At 36.4% G+C, this 24125-nt stretch overlaps 1 protein-coding gene across 3 annotated transcripts in view; it reads left to right on the top strand.

Annotated features, from left to right (window-relative positions):
* The window catches only part of SLC25A21 (solute carrier family 25 member 21), a 282453-nt gene that overhangs the window by 133485 nt on the left and 124843 nt on the right, over positions 1-24125 (top strand). For all 3 annotated transcript variants that reach the window (XM_052782656.1, XM_052782655.1, XM_052782657.1), the window contains exon 2: positions 17417-17465. In XM_052782656.1, coding sequence (XP_052638616.1) covers positions 17417-17465 — 49 coding nt within the window. The remainder of the gene's footprint in view (positions 1-17416; positions 17466-24125) is intronic.

Here is a 24125-nt window from a genome sequence, read left to right as displayed (position 1 = left end):
TAGCTTTTCCAGGTTTTTCAAGTCTCATGGGTTTTTCATGCATTTTGTAACTTGATGTTTCTCTTTACCTGGATCTGTCATGCTAGATACAGACAAAAATGGAGGCTGAAGTGCCGCACATAGATTGCATACACTGAAAAGAGGAATTCAGGAACTAAAAGGGACTCATAGCTTTAAATTATGTTTTTGCCCTATTTAAAATATAAGATTTTCTCTGTTATAGTGAGGCTGTTAAAAGCATTTTTTTAAAGTGAGTTATGACACTAAGGTTGATAAAAAGTGAAAGAGCCTGTGTATCCCAAAATTATATTAATTACATTTCACTAAATGACTCTTTGGTTGATTTTAAATAGTACTTTAAGTAATACCTAACTTTTAGAACCAAAATCACGTGTAAAATAAGAATAGTAGCAAACATATATTAAAGGCCTGATTATATTTAAGCAACTAAGAGTAAGACTATTCCCATTAATAACAGGATTGTGGCTGTTCTCAAAGTAATTTACATAACCCTTGTCTAAGTCTTTGGCCTCACAATTTTTACATTAATCAGCCATTAATTAATCATCCTATAATGAGATGCCTTGATCTGTAGGCAAGGGGAGGGCACTGAATGTGGTATACTTCGACTTTAGTAAGGCAGTTAACACAGTCTCCTGTAGACTCGCTGTCACCATATTGGTGAGATATGAGCTGGTCAATAAGGTAGGTGGAAAATTGGCTGGACCGCTGGGCTTGAGGAGTTGTGATCGGTGATGCAAAGTCCAGCTGGCAGCCAGTAACCAGTGGTGTTGCTTGGGGATCGATACAGGGAGCAGTAGTGCTCAAACTGCATGATGGGATGGAGGCCATTCTCAGCAAGTTTGTGGATAGCGCCAAACTGGGTGGAGCGGACCAGGGTTTTCTAGTGTTGGACTAAATGATCTCTGGAGGTCCCTTCCAAACTAAATCATGCTATGATTTCATGCATAACAAAAATAACTTGTGTAGTGGTATAAAAAAGCACATGTTCAAGAAAAGAGCATAACAACTTAAAATTTATATCACTAAGAGTTATCATCAGTAGTTGCAATAAGAATGCTCTGTGTTACAGACTAAATTTTCAGTGTTGCAGGTTCAGATCTGTGCTGAAGGATAGGCAATGAACAAATGTCTGTTTGAGTTAAGGTGATTTCTAAGGCTGGTGCCCTGACACTGTCTTCATCAACAGAAAGCTCTGTTTCCACATAGCTGAATGAGAAGTGGACACCAGGAGTCTCTCTTCAGCCTAAGTGTTGGTGTTTGCCCCAGTTCACTATATTCAGCTTTTTATGTGGCTTTTGACCAAATCTGCACCATTGGTTTCTGCGCAAGATCTTCTGTGTAATTTTGTATACAAATACTACCTGACATTACTGAATTCCATTTTCTTTCTTCCAGTCCCAGAGTTTTCCCATGCCTTCCTCCTATTACAACCTCTTACTGAGATAAATTAGCTTTTCCTTCCCCCATTTGATGTAAAGGGTGGCTAGCCTTTGGACTTCCAAATCTACGTACTGCCAACGCCTTATGTAGTTGAGTGCCAAAAGGCACTTGTGAAAACAAGGAACTCCGAAAAAATTTTGGAAATAGAAGATAACAGTGGCTTCCTGACACAGCAAAACTCCACTACATTATGGAGCTAGGCTCTAATCAGACATTAGTGTCACAGAGCAGCCCATCCTGAATTCACGGTGCTGTCTTACTGCCAGTGGTGTGATGTACACCGGTAGATGAGCTGCACAGTAGCTCAAAAGCCAAGGTTACCTCTTCTTTTCCTTTGATATCACATCAAAACTGATCAGAGAATTAGCTCTAAAGCAGAGCAGGGTACGTTCACTGGCAGTTTGGGAAAATAAATGAATGTATTTTTCTTTGTTTCACAAAAACCCCTTTGCCCTAAATTTTCAGTGAACCAAAGCTGCCTGCTCTGCTGTTAGTTCACCAAGCACTCTCCAAACCCTAATAAGGAAAAAGGGTCCAAACCAAACTAGAAGATAAGATAAAATCTGGTTTTAAGTAAGAGTGTATGTAATGTAGGTGTTTTGGGGCCTCAGCCCTAATTGCTTAATCTTGTCACTCATTTCTGTTGTGCTTAATTAATTGCAAATATAGACGTAACAAGGTAGCAAAAAGGAATTGAATGGATTAGTTGAGTCTTTTAGTCACAGTCTTCTAATAATAATGTAAAATGCAAATGCTGCATCTTTAGGAACTTTGCAGGAAGTTTTTGCTTCTTTGATGTCATAGTGTAGAAGGAGCATGTGTCATCATTTGCCTCCTGCAAACACTCAAGCTGGTTCTGATCCTCACAGGGTGGATTTTGCAGGTCTACCCATTCCTACTTTCACAGCTTGAGAAGAGGACAATACTTGAACTTGCCAGTATACAGGAAATCTAATTTTCCTGGTTTGTGGGGGGGGGTTATGATTATGTGAAGAGGATGGATTGTACCTTCTAGCTCAAGATGATGTGGAGAGAAGAGAGATCTGGACAATGAAGGATTGACTTTACAGTGCAGGTTTCAGGACATCCACTCTTTAGATGCCAAAAACTTGGATCTGTAGAATACTTTTCAGATGCTGATTGCATTATATGACCTGGCTCTGATACACATATTTTTGTCGGGAAAGGACGGACATGACTAAGGGATATACAGCTTCCCTATTAACATCAACAGTAGTATGGCCCACTACACTGTGGCAGAGGCATTCTCTACAAGTGATGAAGTCCCTCTAAAAATACCATAGCTAAACTGAGACCTATTGTTCTCCTTTTTTACTTGACATGTAACTGACCACCTGTCAGTGATTAGAGCTTGTATTAAAGAAATAAACAAGGGGATTATAGAATCCTCACTTGTTTTGTGGATTCATTTTGATCTGAAAAAAAAATCTTGTTCTGTAAAACTTAGTGGAGGAAATGCATCTTCTGTGAGAAAGGATCCTTAGTAATTCATAATTACTTTCAGCGTACCAGAACAAGGGTATTTGCTAGCTGACTAATAAAAATCAGATATTTTCTCAAAGGAAGATGTTGAAAATATCTATCAATACAGTTGTTGGTGGTAAGTCCTCATACTTCCAGTGGAAAATTATTCCTTCTTAACTGGTGGTATTTATGTTTTTAAGACATTTGTCTCTTGGCAAGTTCAGCGTTACCATCCTCTGTGCCTCTGTTGGAGGATTATTGCTCTATCTTTGTGTTAAATACAGCTACACCTTTTCCCCTTCTTTTTCTTCTTTGGTGTTTTTTTTTGTTTTGGTTTATTTTTTTTAATGCTGGCAAGCTGCTGCTGTAATTAAGTTTTGGAAAGAAGAGAGGGTGTGGGTGCCTGAAAATGTTAAAGACAGGTTAATTCTAGACATGGCTTTGCATGTTGACATTTCCCAGTTAACACACAGCTTCATAGTAGATTTCTCTTGAAACTTTGCCATGATATACTGCCAGCAAATGGGAGTGGTGAAAAATACTGGGAAGACCAGTGACTGCTAAAATAACACAAAATAGTGGTGCTGTCATCACCTGTTGCCACAGCACAGAATTCAACAAAAAAATGCACGCAGTAGAAGACCCTAGAATATTTGACAGCATTGCGTATACAGGTCATGTTCAAGAAAATATTTTATCTTTTTTTCTTCTATACACAGATAATTGATAATTAGTTGTTGTGTTTTAGTAGCCTTGGCACCACGAGTCTAGTTCCTTACTGGTATACATTAGCAGACTTCTCTGAAATGCTAGGAAGCTGCTTCCATTTTAATAAGCAGGGAATTGGGTCCTGAATATCTTTTTATATAAAGCACTTGTTTTAGGCCTATTCTTGTAATCGGGATTAATATTGGTATTGTAATCCTATAGTAGGTGTTGTTAATATTGGTAGGACATTGGAGAAGAAAAAGAAAGATGCATCTAGTTTTTGATCTCTTTGAAGAACTATGCCTACTGCAATACTACTTTGCTTTGATATACAAAGGTTGAATATATTCTTCTTGAGACATCATTTGCAATTTGATCCTGTCTCCATTGTAGAAAAAAAATGTTTACAAGCTTCAGTAGAAATTTTGGACAGCAACAAAACAAAGATGAGTTGTTTTTTTTTATTTTATTTTATTGTACTGCAGAATTATACAATTTGTAGTTCCCTGTGTAAAGTACTATGAAATTGATGAGCACTACCTGCAAATGATAAGTACAAAATTTTTAATGAAAACCCAAACCTTAAAATAGCACTAGATCAACCTCATTTTAACACTAATGTATTCTTTTGTCATCGTGTAATGTTACAACTACTGGCACAGGCAAAAAAGCCAACAAACAATGTATTTGAAAATCTCACGAATATTCAAACACTGGATGAAAATCTAAACTTCTACAGCCTTAAGGTTGGGGGGGGGGGGTGATTAAGTGAATTATTTACAAGGAGCCGCATTTGAGAAATAGCTAATTTTGACTGTAGAAGATGAAGGTTTTCTGTTGTGAAACTGGTTTTGGTACAGTTATACTTGATATTTTTGTCACTGTTTTTCCCAGTAAAGTGGAAAAATCCCATTAAATTTAATCTTTGATATTAAAGATTAAGAGGAATGAAGAAAATGTAATTTAAGTCTAAATTACAGCAATTGAAATGGGAAAAAAACATTATCTTAAACATGCTTTTACATAGTATTCATTGTTAAACAGTGAAAAGAGCCTCTTTTAAGAAAATTTTTCAGTAGCCATCTGGAATAGACTTACGATATTTGTACAACAGTAGTTTACCTATACTTTGGATTGTATTATAAATGTTTTCACTAGGCAGGGAACTAAAGATAGTTTAGGTTTTCATAAAAATTTTATAAAGCTTTATCAGCCTTGGAGTTGTGTCACAGCCAATGGAAAAATCAGGGATTGTTCAGTTTACATTGCTGCAATTAGTGGAGATGTTGGAAAAACACTGTTCCAGCTATCTTGGTGGGAACCACAACTTTTTCAGAAAAGTCATTCAAATACAGATTAGCAAAGACAGTGCTAGAAAGCCACTTTGCAAAACTAAAATGGACATGATATGTTAAGGTACAGCAATTGTTCAAACCTACATCTCATTATAAGCTCATTCTGAAATTTTTGCTTTTATTTGTGGTCAGTTGTCTCGCTCTCCAGGCAATGGCCATCCAATACTGAGCTTTCCCCTGATGGCAAATTAGCCATTATTTTTGCCAAGTTTCATGTATTTCCATTTATTACATGTGGGGTAACATCACTGATTTGAAACCTAGGTTCATAGTCAGAAGTAGTGTTTCACAGCATATACGCTTCATTTTTGGGTATATTTTGTATAAAATATTACTTACAGATTGTAAACGAAAGATGTAAGCAGGAGTTGCTCTTCTCTGATAGTTCTGAAATGTTTCTGCTCATACAAGCATGAAATGGAAGCCATTGAAATTTAGTAAGGAAAATGAGGAAGAGCTCACCCTAGGATAGCTGGTCACTTTGTGACTAGATGGTTGACCCCAGAGTAAGAGACTTAACAATAAGGTTTTTGCACTTCTGTTTTTTCATAGCATTGTTGGGTTCTTCAGCTGTTCCAAAGAAGGCTGCTCTAATGTCTCAAACACTAGTTGTTCCATGTCTTGTGCGTATATTTTTGCCAAAATTTTTATGTCTTTTTATTTAACTATTTAGTATATTTTTACCCAGAAGAATGATTTATGTTCATTGATTCAGAAGAAAAATAAGGTTTTACTCTACATTATATAGATGCTTTGTAATTGTAATCTTTTAAGAACATTTCCATTCCTGCTGTTAGGTTTGTCTTTGGGCAAGCTTTTCTTTGACCTTTTTAATAATTTCTGTACAGAGCTCTAGTTTGAAATTTTTGGGACACAGGAGTGTCCCAGTCAAAGATGATGTATTTTCAGTGTAACATGAAGTAATGCATAGAAAATTACCATTATCTGTATTACACATTCAGCATTACTATGCCCATTTCTATTTGCTTTCTTCTCCTGAGCTGGAACTGGTAGTGTCATTTCATTATTCATACATCTAGATACTTCAATATGTGTTTATATTGATGGTGCAAAAGATGGAAAAAAATCCCTATCTCGTTAATAATTCTTCAGTTATTCTTAACTTTAGGAAGTATGTGACAAAAGTAAGCATGTTGAATTGATTTTTAAATCCCCTTAGTTTTATTTTGTTTATACATGTTTCTCCCTTAGTTATGTATGGAAGCAGATTTGACTCCTGTTTTAAATCAATAACACTAGCCTTCAACTGTACAGTTTGGGTCAAATACTCTCTACGATACTAGAAAAGAACTTTGTGAAGAGTGAAGTTGAGGTGTAACAATAATCCCTCAATGTTCATAGTTTGGGAGAAAGTTACTTCTGCATACTGCTCATAGTATGGACTTTTCTTGAAGAATAAAATTTGGCTTCTAGCCACACCTGCTTGCTAGCTACTGTACATATATTGAGGTAGGCTACTTGACTGTTTATGTACCTCACCACGACTGTCTTTCAGGGTCTAACTTGTTTGGAGATGTGATTAATTAAAACTTTCTTAGGGAAGACTAAAAGATTGACATTTTGGAAAAGAATATGGAGGTTGCAAATTGCTATTACATGCACAGAAAAAGATCAAGAGATAGTTTAGACTACAGAATCAGTTCTTGAAACCTTTCAACTTTGTAAATGTATCTTTTATATAGTTTTTTCTGTTGTTAGCTAATCCTTTGTGAAAGGAACTAACCCAAAATCCAGAGAATTTGAAGAGGTGCTCTTCATCCACCTCAGTGGCTTTATATAATGTGCTGTGTCATCAAGTACCAATAACTTGACTCATTCAGCATACACTCTAGCTGCTATGTTAAATGGCTTTTTTATTCTATAAGGGCCTTAGTTTGACGATACAAGCATTTAGTGCAGCCCTGAATGTGGGGCTGTAACGTACAAGAACCGCTTATTGATCCTGCAGCAATGACAGAACTTTCTCCTCAGTCAAAATGCTACTGGAAATTGGTGGGCGTTCTGTGCTAAGCCGAGAGGTCTCTAAGTAATGGGATCTATGTAAAAAGGGTACTACGGAGGGCAGGTATGTGACTTTCTTTACAAAGAGTGCCACAGCTCCTTGAAGGGCAGCATAAAGAAGTGCTTTGCTGGGCTAGCCAAAGAGGTGCTTGCTTGCCTTTCAGTTTTCTTTAGGATTCCTTATTGTGTGATATTTACTTTTTGCAATGTTGAGTAGTGCACAAAGGACCATAGGTAACTAAATCTAAGTTCAGGAACCATCCCATTTTGACTCTCCAAATACTGAGAAGATAAATCCAAAATGTTGCCTCAGATAGTATTTCCATAGTGAGACCAAAGATTTTTTCGAAGTCCTGTATTTAATATTTTACATTTGCATTTTGTTGTAACTCTTGTAACAGTACAGTCCTTAAGGACAGGTCAGAAGGCTTATAGACTGTTGAATGTGTGACAAAGAGGCCATAAAGAATCTGGTCAGATGTAGCTAATTAAAGGTAAATGAAGGACAGCTGCTTTTTATGTTTCCAGCACATCTTTGATCTGCTCTACCCCTCAGACCTCTGTGGACAAGGTAGTTAAATACAAACTAGGAGGCCTATTTTAAAGACATTAAAGCCCTCCGGGGCAATCAAGTGACAGTCCAAGCAGCCATAAGCTGTTTGCTTTATTCATTAGAGAACTTTAAATGTGTCAAGAAATAGAATAATGTCCATGCTCTTAGATCAGCATTAGCAATGAAGATTACAACAGCTCTGGGACATATGAATGGGCAAACTTCTTATGAAAACAAGTTTATTGAGAAGCATTTTACTATAACGGCAAAGAAAATATAGGTTACACATTTTCATTGCAGGAATATTGATTCAATATGCATTGAAATATCTAAAGCTGTAGTGACACAAACGTCGTGTAACCCAGTGCTGACCTCAGTGGTCCCTTCAATCATGTTTTAAAAAACTTCCTTTTCAGACACACATGATGGAAAGAATATGTCATATGTGAGTGACATAATAGCACGTAATACTTGCTGAAAAATTTATGGAGAATTTACACAATATATAGCCTTTCACTTGTGTCTAGAGACTCAGATACTTAAGTTTGTAAATTGCAAGTGTTTATTTTATAAGTCAAAGCTTTAACGTCAATACAACATCAGTAAAGGAGGTAGAAAGACTAAATAAAGAAAAAAAAAATCAGTTAGCTGTATAAACAACTCTTTATTGCTAGTCATTTTGGAAAAAGTGACATTGCCCAGAAATATTTGAGTCCAACTCAGTATATTTTTTTGAGAATTGTTTGATATCTTAATTTTTGTATTATTATTTTGTAAATAGGAATTGAAATAGAAATTAAGGTGAAGCCAATTCCTGTAACATTCTAAATGGTAAATTCTGGAGATACATGCCATACTGCCTCAATAATATTTAAGAACTTAGAGAAAATATTTGCTTTTTTTTGTGTTGTGTGCTGTGTTTTGCTCCATGACCTTTTGTGTCAGTACCTAAATGTTGCATTGTTTCACTGCATAATCAAACTCTCCATGCTATTCAGCCCCACTGGAACAGCTTTCGTATTTTAAAATCCAGTAAAGGTGTGAAAAGTCTGGAATTTTAAAATAGTCATCTCAACTGCCTTTTTGACTATGCCATAAATGCAAATTTCATAGGTCTTACCATACAAAGAAAATTTCTACATGGCATTTTACTTCAGAAAGGCTCTATGTAAGCAGTGCAGTTGGAATTGCTTGCCTATGAAAGTGCCATATGCTGTTGGAGCCTGGAATAACCTTTCTTCCAAAGATATGTCGATGTAGTAGAAGATCTATGACTAGCTACTGATTTTTCCTGGGTGATTTGACATTTCCTCCTGGTCCTCCTCTAGATGTATTTAACTATACATAATTTAAAACTGGCTTGATCCTCCAAATTGTCATAGATAGGTCTAATAGCAGATATATAAGTATTTCTGCTGTCAAGTCATAGACATGAGGTTAATCAAGTTGGTAGGTCTGTGAACCAAGTACTTAATTCTTTCATTTTAAAATAAGCAGCAAATAAAAAATTCAAATTAAACTGGAAGATGGCCTTTGTTTTACTCAGCAAGCAGTACTCAGAGAACATAAATGAGCATTGAGCATTTTAATTGAAGCACATTAAAAGATTCAGTGAGCTGTATTTGAGGCAAAAGTATAAAGATGTGGTTATTGCTGGCAGCATGAGCATAATATACTGTTTTGGCTGATTGTGCCAAAAACATTGTGAAAAGCAAACAGTGAATAAATTTGTGCTAAATTTAGAGTAGTTTGCATACATACTTTAAACATTAAAGCTAGATATTTTTTACCCAGAGGCAAGAAATACATTGGTAAATTGTTACAGAATTCTGCTCAATATAAAATAGGTACATATTGTGGATTGAGGACCCATAGTTTTGACTAGAATATTTACACCTGTTCCACTCACATTGAATCAACATGTATCAGCTCAGCTGTGTGTTAGGCTGGAAAAAAAAGCCCATACTATGGTAGAACTACTGTGAAAGGGAAATACAATAGCTCGATAGGACCATTTGTCTTCAATTTAAAGATCCAATAAAAATAAGTCAAAAAGGGAACTAAAATATAAGCATAATCTTAGGGTTTTTAACAACCTTTATTTTTTCATTTTTTTAACAAAGTACCTGGGACATCAAGACAAACATTAAGACCTTCACAATACATTCCTTACTGGCAAATGCTGCATTGCAAATGTTGGTTTATTACTACAGTATCCTCTCAGTACTTGTATATGCAAGTATTATCACAAAGTGGAATTTGCTCTTCCAAAGGCTATAAAGGTTTATGCATATGTGCCCAGGTGTAATCACAACTTAGATTTGAGTATCATGGATTCATGGCATGACTATTTAAGAAGATCCATACCATTTTCTGTCTTTATTCACTTAACTGCTATAACCCAATTTTCAAGCTCAGCAAAAATAATAGAATATAATTACTTTTCTCTTATATTTGCAAGAGAACTGAACAGTTTACCATCTGGTGATAATAATGTTTTCTTTAGCTGTGCAGGGAGCAGTGAAATAGGTAAGCATTGTCAGCACCAAAGATGAGCAGTTTGAACTGTCTGATGTGAGTATTGCGTATAAGCACATTTCTAGCTAGGTCCATGGATTGGTACTTGGGAAACTGAAGGGCATTTACAGCTCAGCAACAGCCGGTCTAGATGACATGCTGCCTGAAACACTCATTTCGAGCTCCTGTCTTCCACACATCTAGGATGTGATTCTCCAGCACTTGTGTAACCTTTACTTGAAACCTCAAAGATTAAAATGCTAGTTTGCTATACAATCAAGGAGCCATTATGAATTCAACACAGGCTGAATTGCTTTTGTGGAGAGAGCTCCAAGAACACTGACCACTTTCAGCACAAATGCTACAGGCCAAACATCAGAAATTTCCATCTGCTGCTGAAGTACTGGGGTTTTTTGAAAGCCAGATAATCACTGTTCCCAACCCTGCTGTTCCTCACTTTCCAGATAGCAGTGCTACACTGACAGGTTGCATCCATTAAGGAACACTGTTACCTAACAAGATGTTGATCATGACCCAGCTCCTCCTGTAGGCATGCAAAAGCCTTCTTCTAACATGCATTAGGTAACGATGGTAAACCAAGAGTTCCTCCTGGGATTAATTGTGTTCAGCTAACACATTTTTAAACACAGACAACCTTGTCCACACCAAGGGAAAAATCATATTCAACATCTTGTTTAATTAACATGTTTTCTAGTATATTTTCTCCGTGTAGACAAGGTCTCTAAGGAAGAATGACTCATGAATGCAGCGTTGCCATTATGGAGTACTTTTTGGAGTAACTTTCCATTTCTCCACATTTTCTGAGGAAAGCATTGACTTGGCTCATTACCTAAAAGCTTAATTAATGTTTGTGAGGAGCTCCAGGGTACCATTAGTTAATCCCATACCACATCGCTAAATAGAATCCTGGGCAAGAGTTAAAATAAGTGTCACTTTCCTAAGTGAAGGCTAATATGTAGATCTTTTCCAGCATAGTCTGTGCATACTGCCGTATAGTTTTCCTTGGAGCCTACTTGACGCATACTACAATTGAGACCATCACAATACATGACTGTCTCCCTGGGAAAGGAGTGGGCCTTTGCTGCCACACATATTACAGGGAACCTAGCATTTTGTGGACTTTTCTGAGGGAGATGTACCCTTACAGAACAGGTAAAGGCTTTATGTGTCCGTGAAGATGGAGTGGGACAGCAGGCTGATAGAAATTAGCCTGTGTAATTGACTACAGGGATACTTTTTTCCAGGCCTTGATTATTCTTCAGATAATGCTGTTACAATCAAGAAGAGGTTCCATGCTTCATCTTGTCAAAGAAAGTGTTTTAGCCAACAGACAAGCAGATTTAAGAGGAGTTTGTCATTGTTTTTATTAGGATACAAAGATCAACACATGATTCTTTCTGTTGGACATATATTCTCAGAAGGAAATGCATAGTACGCATAAAATATTTATGATCATTTCTTACATTGTAACTATATCTATGTAAAAGCCAAAATAAATACCAACTCTTCCAGCTATACAATATACAGTGCCTGATGTGTTTATTGCCACATTTTCTATGACCAGTCTCCTTTCTGTTGTGTTTCTCCAGTGACTGTGTTATTCCAGGGAAATGAGTAACACAAGGGGAGGAGGGTGCATAATGACTTCTACGCTGTAGGGGGTTGTCTGAATTAACACATGGATCATGCTCTACATGTCTTGAATCTGTGTTGGAATCTGTGTTCAGGGTGTATTATGCAGAAAACATGTAGAGGGTGAGCTACTCAGGTTTCTTTGAAAGACAAATCAGTATGTATCACAGGCACTTCATACTTTTCAGTTTATAGCTTTGAGCGTCAAAGAAGAGCTGAAGACAAGAATTTGTCTCCTAAGGAGGACCAAAGTCATAACAATTCTATTTTTATTTGTGCTATTTAGCAAGTACCGTTAGCTAGATTTCATTCTTTCTCTCCCTATTCAGTGAATAGACAAAGTATGGAAACACCTGGGGAGATGAGGAGAACTATAATCCTGTGCTGCTGAAATCTCAGTTTCACTTTTTGCCGGATGGATAATTAGAGTCATTTTAAACAGTCATAGTATTCTCAGGCCATGTTGTATGATTATTGATATAAGATTTGTGTGTGTGATGGAATAAAGGAACAAAGAGCAAAGGAACTCAAAACACCCATGAGTCACCAAAATGTTTGCATTGAAGAGATATATATGAAGATTGCCAGTTTGAAATTTTAAGTATGAATCTTGTAGAGGGAAATGTAATGTAATCCGTAATGGGAAACAATTTAAAAACAGAAGATAATAGTTGGAAAAGGGAAAATGCCGTCCTGAGGAGGGTCGGTTTGGGGGTCAATATTTTCTGTCATTTTATTCCCTCTATGGGCTCAGTTACTGAGCAGAATGTTTTACATAATAGAATTCTGGACTCCCTTCTCAGTTGCTGATATTCCACTTGTGTACACTCAGAGGATGTCAATGATGACAGCTGGTTATTTCTTCAACACACAGATTTTGATTATGGCTTGTTTTATGGTTAGTATCCAGTTTTCACAAGGAATGTTTTCCCACCCAGAAGACAATAAATGTTGGACTGGCCTAGTAATTGTTCTTTCCTATATTTCCTTTGGGCTGTTTTTCAGCTAGTTGGATCTGAGTTGTTTTAAACATAATTAGGCGATCATAAATCACTCTGGGTTAGTTCGCATGTGACATCACCAAGGAGACCCAATGGGACAATTAGAATATGTTTTTGGATAATCTATCTGTAGCTATGTTAACTACTTTATCATGAAAATAAAGATTGTAAACAGTAGTCTTTACAGTGTGACAAGTTAAAATATATTGCACCCTGATATAGCTGTTCAGCAAATTAGATTTTCATAGTGCTAATTGAATTTGTCACAAAGCTGATGAACATTAGCTAAAGAAAGAGCAATATATTTTATTTTATTGAGCACATCTCAGAGTGCTTGTAATTTAGTAGGGCCACCGCACTTTCTGGGCAGGCTATCAAGTAGGATGTTGTAATGATTTGCATGACTACTATGTAGATGGAAAAATGTAGCTTGTGTTTGTAGCTGTTCCATTAGTGTCTTGCACAGTGTGCACTCCTTTGGTGCTCTTCAGAGAGCTGTGTCATAATCCCAGCATCTTTTGAAGAGTTTTGTCTGGTGAAATCAAGTAACTTTACACTGTTTAAAACCTAGTCCGTAATTAAATGATGAGACAAAGGAAAGACTGAGAAAGGCAGATAACCAATAGAATCCTGAAGTTATCAAAACAGAGCTCTTGCCAAGGACCTTGGAATTCATCTGATTCAGTTGCTGGAAAAATGCCTGAATTAAAAATTATCCTATGAGGACCAAGAAAATAGAGTCAAATTCTGGCACCGTACAGTTTTCTCCCAAAATGGACATTAATGCTGCAAAAACAGAATAGGGTGAATAGCCCCTAGCCCCATGTTTGGCCCCCTACTGTAGGCTCTATCTGCCAAAACAAGATGGAATAGAAGATCAAAAACGGTGGGGGGGGAGAGAAGGGAGGAGAAGTTGGAAAAGGAGGGTGGTTGGAAAGGAAAAAACTCATAGGCTATGCCCCCTGCCAGCACTGAAACACTCAACTGCAGCTCTGCTTGCAAAGCACCTGTTGGCAGCTATTGGAGTAGTTTATAGGTTTTGGGACAGAATCAGGATAAAAATCTTATAGTCTGTGTTCCCTTATGTGACATGTGATTTGGCCTTATTTTAGTAAAATAGAAGTCATTCCTGGGCAATAATTACAGCAATAAATATACCTGTTCAGAAATAACGACTTTTGCTTTCTAGAAAAAAGATAACATTAAATAGCATTATTTTTAATGACTCTCCTTACTACTAATATTAATATTCTTTGGCTGATACCACCTATGTTGTCTTATCCAGAACTGAAAAACAAAACAATGTTGCATGGAGTGGAAAGAAAATACGACAAAACAATGGTCATAAATATTAACTTGATACTGTCATTCAAACAGTGGCAGGAAGCTAGGTGTAGGGGGTTATCTGGCCAGTTCTATGTTTTGCAAGCTTTATACATTAGAGTGGAATGATAGAAAAGTAGGAAAATAGTATATGTTAAATTAGAACTCTCAGCAAGTATTTTATGTCAAGAATTCAGTTTAAACATTTTAACATCTTCAGAAACTTTCATGTAAACTCCTGTTCAAATACATTTAGTTGAGAATTTTAGCATTACAGTTTATGCCCTCCTTCTGTTACTAACTCCAAAAGTTACTTGTGTTTGTGTACAAAAACTTTTGCAGTCCTTTGTTGTTATATAAATAGATTATTCTTCCTTGAGAGGAATATGTAACAATTATCAATAATAATATGTATTTGATATGTAAAGTATATGAAACAGAAAATAAATGGTTATTTTTATAGGTATTTACTATAGGCTGAGTGAAAAACTATTGCTTTTATTGGCTAACTCTCCTTTGACTGTAATGAGAATCTTCTCTCTGCTAATGCTTTAGTTCAGTGTAAAAGGCTTACTCTAGGTAAGTACCTGTATTAAGTACCTGAAGTTCAACAAGGCCAAGTGCCGGGCCCTGCACTTCGGTCACGGCAACCCCATGCAGCGCTACAGGTTTGGGGAAGAGGGGCTGGAAAGCTGCCTGGCAGAGAAAGACCTGGGGGTGCTGGCTGACAGCCGGCTGAATATGAGCCAGCAGTGTGCCCAGGTGGCCAAGAAGGCCAATCGCATCCTGGCCTGTATCAGGAACAGTGTGGCCAGCAGGAACAGGGAGGTGGTTGTTCCCCTGTACTCGGCACTGGTGAGGCCGCACCTCGAGTACTGTGTTCAGTTTTGGGCCCCTCACTACAGGAAAGACATTGAGGTGCTGGAGCGTGTCCAGAGGAGAGCAACCAAGTTGGTGAGGGGCCTTGAGCACAAGTCTTATGAGGAGCGGCTGAGGGATCTGGGGTTGTTCAGTCTAGAAAAGAGGAGGCTGAGGGGAGATCTTATTGCTCTCTACAACTACCTGAAAGGGGGTTGTAGTGAGGTGGGTGTTGGTCTCTTCTGTCAGGTGGCTGGAGATAGAACAAGAGGAAATGGCCTCAAGTTGAGGCAAGGGAGATTTAGGTTAGATATTAGGAAGAATTTTTTTACTGAGAGGGTTGTCAAACATTGGAATGGGCTGCCCAGGGAAGTGGTTGAGTCACCATCCCTGGAGATATTCAAAAAGCAAGTGGACAGGGTAATCCAGGGCATGGTTTAGGGGGCATGGATGATGGTTGGACTCGATGATCTTGAAGGTCTTTTCCAACCGAAATGATTCTATGATTCTATGATTACTCAGAAAGTTTGGATAAAGTTGAAATAGAAAGTAGATAATGTTTTGGAATTTAATCCTTTCTTATATAAACTTTAAAAACCCCACAGTTTTCCTGTTCTACTTGAACTACTAAACTTATTAGTTCTAAAATAATTTAAATTTGAAACTTTAAGCCTTCCTTAGATTTATATTCAGTAATGAAAAAAAGAACTCAAGTTTCTGACACTGCAGTGCACACTACCCAGGCAGAGCCTGGTTCCTGCATGAAGCCCACCAAGAGTCTTTCTCCATCAAGTCTGCCAAATAATAGCTCCAAAACGCAAATTCCATTAGTTCAATGGTTTGTGTGTGGAACATTTCAAAATGAGATTTTCACTTTGTGTTAATTTCTTTGCCTTGCTTAGAAAGAGAAAGTAGTTGAGTAGCCTAGCATGTAATAAATTGTCTTAGGTATTAGAGTCTGTTAGCTTTAGTGACACCTGAGCTCAGCCATATTCTGTGCCATTAAAATAAGAGGACAGGATGGGCACCTTAAGACAGTGATATCTGAAAAAGGAGAGCATCTAGTGGAACACAAGCATGCGCTTAATTTCAGTGGGACTGTATGGTATACATAAAGAAAGGAATTTGCAGGTATTTTAACTTGAATAAGAATGCTTTCCTGCATCAACATTTTTAGAAGTTTAGCTGTGAATCACCAAATGACATATTCTGTATTACCAAAGGTTTGTAATTATTTTTGCTATAATAATAAATAGATAAAATAGATGCATTCAAACATTATAGTAAGTATAGTCTTCACAAACTGTTTTTGCATGTTGTAGCCTTAAATTTATTACTCTGGATAAAAAGAAACCATGCTTAAGATGCTTAAGAGTCTGAATAACCAGGGCACAGAAGATTCAAAAACAGGATAATTTAGTATCTTGGACACACAGATATATATTTTCTTGGCATTTCAAAACCCTTTAAGATTTGTGTAGTTGTTTTTATTATCTCTGCACATTGACAGGTCTCAAAAATACACTTTTACTGTGATCTTGATGAATAATATCTTCTTATTGTATGTTTGCTCTTTGGAACGAGGGTGATATACCAAATGGACAGAGCAGTAAGCAAGCCTAGAAAATTTAAGCAAATAAGGAGAAGTTCTGAAAGTTCTCCCCAGACGATGTATGCCTGGGAGCATGGGCAAAATGTAGGTGGTAAACTTCTGGACTTCTCACGAGGTGTCAGGTGGGTGGAAAAATAGTAACGGAACCAGCTTCGAAGCTGGTGGTGGCAGGTGCATTCGGGATCTTCCAGATCTCTTCTTTCTCAGCATTCCCCCCCTGCTATTCACACCCTCCATTCTTGGATGTGGAAGGTCCCCAGGATGTGAATTTAAGTGCTCATGATGAGTAGTGGAGCAGGAAGGGGGAAAGCAAGGACTACACAGCATCAGCGTGGAGCAGGACAGGATGAAGAATCAGTAAAGCTGCAGCTCAGATAGCCAGCTCAGGAATTAGCTGTCATCTGAACATCAAGGTCGTCTGAGCCCCCAGCGCTGTCTTGCATAACAGCAGCATCCTTAGGGATTAGTCTTGCATGACAAAGAAGCTGGTGCCAACCTGAACTCTCTTCCTTCACTACTTTCAGCAAGACTTAATGTTTTTATTTATGATGCCAGTCAAATGTTCCCACTGTACTTAAGTCAGAAAACTGAGCAAAAACTATGATTAAATTGATCACATAGCTTAAGTTCTCACCTTCCCCACTATAATGAACAACTAGCACCGTTTACTGTCTAAAATCCCTAATGGTTCCAATATACTACAGAACACTATGTTAATACATGAGGTATATAAGTACTGTATCATCAATGATATGTTTAGGCTTTTACTTCACTTTGCAAACTTCAAAAACTATTGGAGTCAATGAAAATTAAACTACTGTTTGTACCAATGTTTATTAGGCCTTTTTTTATTATTATTTTATAGGTCTTGTAGAAATTTGCCTGATGCATCCCCTTGATGTAGTGAAAACAAGGTAAGATTCTGCTTGAACAGGTTTTGTTGACACTGGAAGATATCCAAATTAGGAGCTGTCAAAAAATAAAATGCTAGAACTTCTCCAAGTAAGATAACTTGTGCCTTTAACGGCATTTATATTTACTTACCTGTATTTGCAGCGTTTGACAGATGGAATTTGAATAGCATGACACATTTCTAATTAGAGGTCATCTAAAGGTGTTAAATCTGGTTTATGACATGTATTTTTAATGTTGTAACAAAATCCTATAACATGAAGAGGGCTATAGTTAAATTCACTTACTATATGTATCATCTGCAGTAATGCTTTTGTATGTAATTGGGAAATACCATATTGCTTCCAAAATAATTTTCACAGATTTTTGAGACCTGATAAAAATAATAAAATAAGGTATTCCATATTTTGTCTGTAAGCTAAGTAACTTCATGCTTTTATCTTTTTTTATCTTTTTATCTGCCCCTATTTTCTTTTCTGAATATTTGTGCTTATGTGAGTATAAATGATTACGTGACCTAGAAAATTTGGTCAGATCAGGTTTTTTTTAATGTTGATTATTGAGATGGAAAAAGAATAGTTGTGTTTCTAGTTTCTTGAATATTTTTGCTTTTCTATGCTTTTTAGTTTTCCTATCAATTCATAAGTGAGCGTTACCATACGTGAAAAGCAAACCAGAATGCAGAAGCATACAATAAGGAAGAGAAAACTTTTCATGCTATGTGTGTTACACACAATGCCAATAATTACCATATACTGCTCCTGGAGCTCTATCTAATTCTCGGTCATATAGGCAGGAAAGCTTCACTAGGGGATGAATCAGCCCCAAACAAATGATGAGGACAGCTGTGGTCTCTGGAATATGCTTGAAGCAGTCAATTATGACTTGAGATTCTAGTTCCAGTTAGCCAACATGTGAGCTCGTTACGGATATATTTTCAGCTTCTGTTTAAATCACGTTCTGGGGTTTGCCTTAGACCTTGAGATACACTTTTCTGCAGCTTGTATTTTGGAGAAGGAGGCCATGTCTCTGTGGTCATTGCCCAACACCAGAGGACGGTAATGCAGGCTCCATCCACGTTAACTGCTGCTGAGGTGCTGTAGGTACTCCTTGGGGCTTGAAGTTTGTTCAGGTAATTCTTCTGTATGCCTTCATAATATGGAATATGTTGATTCATATAGAGACAATACACCTGGTAGTTTCAAGGGTCCTCTCTGCCCCTCCAAGAGACCTTATTATTAAAAGAAGCTTTACATAAAAAGATTGAAATTAAAGACTCAGAAACAATAAGGTACAAGCAAAACAAGTACAAGACCAAATTTAAAAGAAAAAAAATCTGTCTTGTTCTGCTGTCATGTGGTCCTCATGGGATGTGCTTTAGTGACTTCATTTTGGCAAGTTGTGCTATAACTCACCTATAGCTCTCAAGCTTTTGGTTTTACCTCTTCCTGTTTTCCTCTTTGTACTAAACCAGGAGTCTTGTTCTTCTGTTGTATAAATGCAGCATCAGTGATTTACTTCTCATGTCTTGGGTGCCTTTGAGGTTGTCATCCTACACATCCTCATGCCCCCAGTCTTGGTTGAAGGAACTTAATATATCATGATTTAGGACATGCTACATATCGTATAACATAAAAAGCATTAATTGCACATCTGTTCTGATAAACTGGCAATCAACAGATGTACTTTCAGCTTTCTGATAGAAACCACGCATACACTGGACTCTCAGAATACAAGGACAGATTTCCCTGTTTCTATTCCAGATTTTACTGGTTTTGTCATACTTTTAGTAGTGAAAAATGCTAATCAGATCTGACATCCAGAAATGGAAAGTGTTAAAGAGTGTATGGGGATGTGTCTGAAGCTGTATCAATAGTAAAAAAAAAAAAATAATAAAAATTGGGAACCCTTTAAATGTGAAATCTGAGTCCATAAACAGAGGAATTAAAGAAGAAAGCAGGAAAAAATGAAAGAACAGTGGGTGTGCAGGAGAAATCAGATTATGGATTATGGTGAAACCAAGGGGCTGAATCAAGTAAAAAAGCCATTAAGCAAACTTCTTTTGAAGAAATTTCAAGTGAAGTTGAGTTAACTCAACTCTTCCATTGAGTTAGCTGCAACTCTTTGCAGAATTGGGCAGCCCCCAAGTGATAGTTTTTCAGTGTTTTGTTGATGCAGATGTATTCAGAGATATTACACAGATTTTGCAGTAACTTTTCTGCTGATCTTAGCAGATGTTAGTATTTGAAAATACTTACATTTTGAAAGCCAATGACAAAACCAAGAATAGAATATCCTTTGATCTCATCCATCATTCTATTCTATGTTCACAATATCATGCCATTTCCTTTCATTTTGTAATGGTCCAAATTTACTATAGCAGATTAATTCTTTGATGGCCTTGGAGAAGTTCAAGTGAAACATTGTTTTTAATTCTGAACTTTGGATTTAGAATGTTTTCTAATTCATTTTCATTTACTTTATTCCTTTGTTACAGTGCCTCTAAGTAGTGCAGTGCACTTACTCTTTCCCAGCATGGTATTGATAATCTGTCATTTCCTAATCACTTCCAGCTATTACAGTTATGGTGGTTTGTTTGGGGTTTTTTTCCTTATCATTAGGTGAAAGGATGTATAAAAGAAGCATTTGTTGCTTAATTTTTATGTTGTTTTAAGTTTCCTGCATTTTTGCTATAAAGTGTTTGTTTGGTGGAAAAAGTCCCATGGCCTTTCCAAATTAGTGGAATCTTATTGATCTAAGTGAGCATTCTGAAGGAGTTTAGGGAAGATGCCAAAGGCTCACATCTAGTGGACTGGTGGCTTAGCATCTTTACTTTGTTGATTTTTGTGTGTATGTGTATGTTTTTAATAAAAAATTGGAGAAAAGAAAGTTCCTGTCAGACATTATTTTGAAACCCTCGAAAATTATTTGGCTCTTTTGTGACAACATTTTGCAATATCTTTTCTGTGTTTAGTAATTTTCTATTATTCTACAGTAACAATGCTAGACTTGTTTATCTCCTCACATCAAGGGAGGAACAATATATATATAAAAATACATGTGTATAAACTATAGACAAGACAAATGCTTAATGGAGTGGGTTTTGCTAAATGTACATTTGAAAATAATTTTATTTTGTTATCTATTAGAACACCAAAGATCATTAAGAAATTCATGTGAGTGAGCTAGCTAGATGGAGATAACTATGATCCATTGTTTTAGCTCTATGAATCCCACTTATTCTTTCAAATAAAGCTCTTTTCTCAGTTACAATATATATTGGTATAGTTTCTGATGAGAGACTTAAAAAAATTGTGCTAAACTTTTAATGTCTCAGTATAACAGAGACTCTATTAGCTGTTTTATTTATCAGTTACTCTTATGATGAATTTAGCCATCCGTAGATTAAATAAAGTACTGAATCTCTGTTCTTGCCACCCTAAATACAAGTTTTACAGAATTTGGTCAGGGTTTATGTGTGTGGCTATGTATGAGCCAGGAGAGCAGTAGCAAGTAAGAGTTTTCTGGTACGGATACAGTCAAGACACAGAAGGTCTACTTTTTAGTTAAGAAACCTAGATGATCTTTCTTTGCTGGAAAGTGAGGAGAAAATTGTCTTAGTCTGGGTAAAAAATTGTTTTTGCTTATCTTGGACCCTTTTTTGGGTCTTAAGTGTAATGCAGGTTGTAATGTCATTTTCATCCATCAAATTTACCAAAGCATGACAAAAGGGTATGCTAGATTGTGATACGTAGGACAAGATATTGTCATATATATTACTTTAAAATTAAAACCAGTAAAGTGCTTTTTCAGCTAGAGCGTATCCTTTGTGTCCTAGTGGCATATGTTTTGGCTTAAGGAAATGTACAAAATTCAGAACTTAATAACGTTTTATTGTTATAAGCAACAGTTCACAGGTGCAGTTGGTGAGTGAAAGGGAGAGAATTACAGGGAGTTGCCTGAAGTCAAGGGAAAGCTAATGTTGTTTGAGGGATCAGTCAAGCAAGCCTGACTGATAACTGGAGGATGTTAGTGTGGTCTGTATGATGGCTCCAGGTTATGTTCTGATGTAGTCCTATAGCCTTGAACAGCTTGAATTTGCAGAAAAAAAAAACCTGTTCATTTTTTAAAATTTCTCTACTACTGGGTTGCCGGCATAAAACTGACATTTTCAGGAGCTTGATAACTTCTGAACTACATGCACTAACATAATTTTCCTTGCTATTACATTTTAATACCTCAAAAAATGCATGCAACCAAGACTGATATTGCAAAGTTAGAACTATGACTAGAAATAAAATTTTGGCTAATATTTCATCAGGTTTATAAGTTGATTACCTTTACACATGCTTTCTCTTTTTCATTGATTATCACCAATATTTATACAGCTGAATTTTAGTGACTCCACTGTTCTTGAAAACAAATTTCAAAGTTGTCTGTGCAAGTATTCATACAAACTATGAAACATATATTGAAGTAGAAATAGTCATTTTGGATGTGACTTAGTATTGTGTAGTTAGGAAATGGAAACCATACTTTGTAACTTTTTGTAACAGTTGTCTACATGACAGAATTTAATAGAAAACACATATGAAGAAATGTATGATTAAGTGTTTTCAAATAAGAGAGAAAAAATAAGACATCACCAAAAACTTTGAAATACATAACACATCTGAACAGATTTGTGTCTGAAAGTCCGGTGAATAGGAAAAATGTTATGTGAACTAGATGAATCATTTATCTCTTTCATTTTGGCAGTAATTTGACATCACTATACGTTTTGAGACAAATATTTCAAAGAAAGATGCGTTGTCTCATGTCAGACTAATACAGAATTGTGCTCCAGATCTGTGTTGACTTCGGTGGAGATAGATTAGTTCATACCACTTGAGGTTTTTTTACTTCCAGATAATGTATTCAAGGAGTGGTAAATGTTATCATAAGCCAACTACCATCTAAAGGACTTGGAGAAAGTCTAGTTTATTATTTTATCAGGAGAATCATCAGGGTAACTTGCGTCCTAACAAATTAAACCTATATTCAACAGGCAGTGCTTTAATACTTTTCTGGTTAATTCAAATAATGACAGTTCCAGATGATTTTAAATTTTTTTGCCCTTTATTTAAACAGTCTCTTCTATTTTCAGGCTTAATTGTGTCTTCATAACACAGCCTTACATTGGGATGAGTGTGCAATTTGGAAAGCAATGCCTAAGAGACACCCAGGAGGCATTCTTTCAAAAGCATTTACTTCAACTTATCAGAAGAATAAGTTAATAAGTATAGCTTGTTTTCCTGATCAACCTATTGGATCTCTGTGGTTTTTTTCTTAAAGCTGTTTCTCACCTTTGGTGGACCTTGGGGAAGATGCAGTCCATGTTGCTTCTACTTTAACACCTTTTTACACAGTTCAGCATTAGATCAGAATCTTCATGTTAACTGACTTTACATCTTATGTCCAATCCAGAATATCAGCATTAAAAAAATGAGGCCAATAATTCACCTTAGAAATTTGGAGAAAGTTTTCATCTAGTCATGATGGAGATTTTAGGGTTTGCCACTCTTTCTGTAAAAATCTAGACCAACATCATGGATCTAAAGCCCCAAATTTAGAAAATAATTTGGGATCAAAGTCCAGATTTGGACTCCGTGTTACAGACCCATTTCTAGTTAGCAACTGTTGTGCTGATTTGTGTGCATGTTTATCCATTTCATTCCTTTGTTCCAATTCTGTCATTTTGGTCTTATTAAAAAAGTTCAGCTTACTACATGTGTTTCCGATCTCATTCCATCTGTTGTTTTGCAAGAGCTACTTCCTTTATATCATTAATTCCTCTTTGATTTCTGGTCTTTTTTGTTTGAGTGAGCAGTAGTGGAGCCTGTTTCTGAAAAACATTGGTTTAAGGAAGAGTTCATTGTCTTTATACAATGTTACCATTTCCAAATGACCATAGCTCACTTGGTTCGCATCAGGCCATGTTAAGTTCATGGTACTTGATGCAAACTGCTCTAGTTAGATTCATAACAGTTTTAAGCAGAAAATAGTCTTCCTGTCCTGGGAAAATTATCAGGATACCAAACAATTCTGTATTGGAATGAACAGTTGAACTCTCAGAAGACTGGTAGAAAAACAATGGGTGTTGGCCAATGAAACTCTTCATTTAATTCATTTTGAATTTTGGAAGTTTTTACTTCCATTTCTTTTTTTCTTTTTGACTACTTTTAAGTAATTTTGAACTAGGAAAACAGAAGTTTTGGTTTGAAAATGTAGAGAACAACATCCATTGTCATCTAAAAGAAGTGTATAAAAATGTATTGAAACTGATCATTTCCTCAGAAGTGTTTTTTTCATTTTGAGGGAAAAAAAAAAAAACTAGTAAAAATAATCCCTGACCAACTCAGCTTAATGTCCTTACTTCAACCAAATGTCAAGGCTTTTCTCTGGGATTAGTTTTACTTGATTTATCAGTGGCTTTTGGCATAATTGTTCATAGGGTTTGTGTGCATATTGTAACTTATACTCTGTTTTTGGCATTTGAATTTTAGCATTGAAATATTTTGAATATTTCCTTACAGATCCAAGTTTTGTATAATAAGAACTTATCTCAAGTTTACAATAATTTGGATGTGGATGTGATCCAGGGCTCTGTAATTTGCCCTTTG

This window comes from Harpia harpyja, chromosome 3 (assembly GCF_026419915.1).
Source record: "Harpia harpyja isolate bHarHar1 chromosome 3, bHarHar1 primary haplotype, whole genome shotgun sequence".
Lineage (NCBI taxonomy): Eukaryota > Metazoa > Chordata > Aves > Accipitriformes > Accipitridae > Harpia > Harpia harpyja.
Note: the sequence above shows the minus strand (reverse complement) of the source record. Positions and strands in the feature narration are given on the sequence as shown.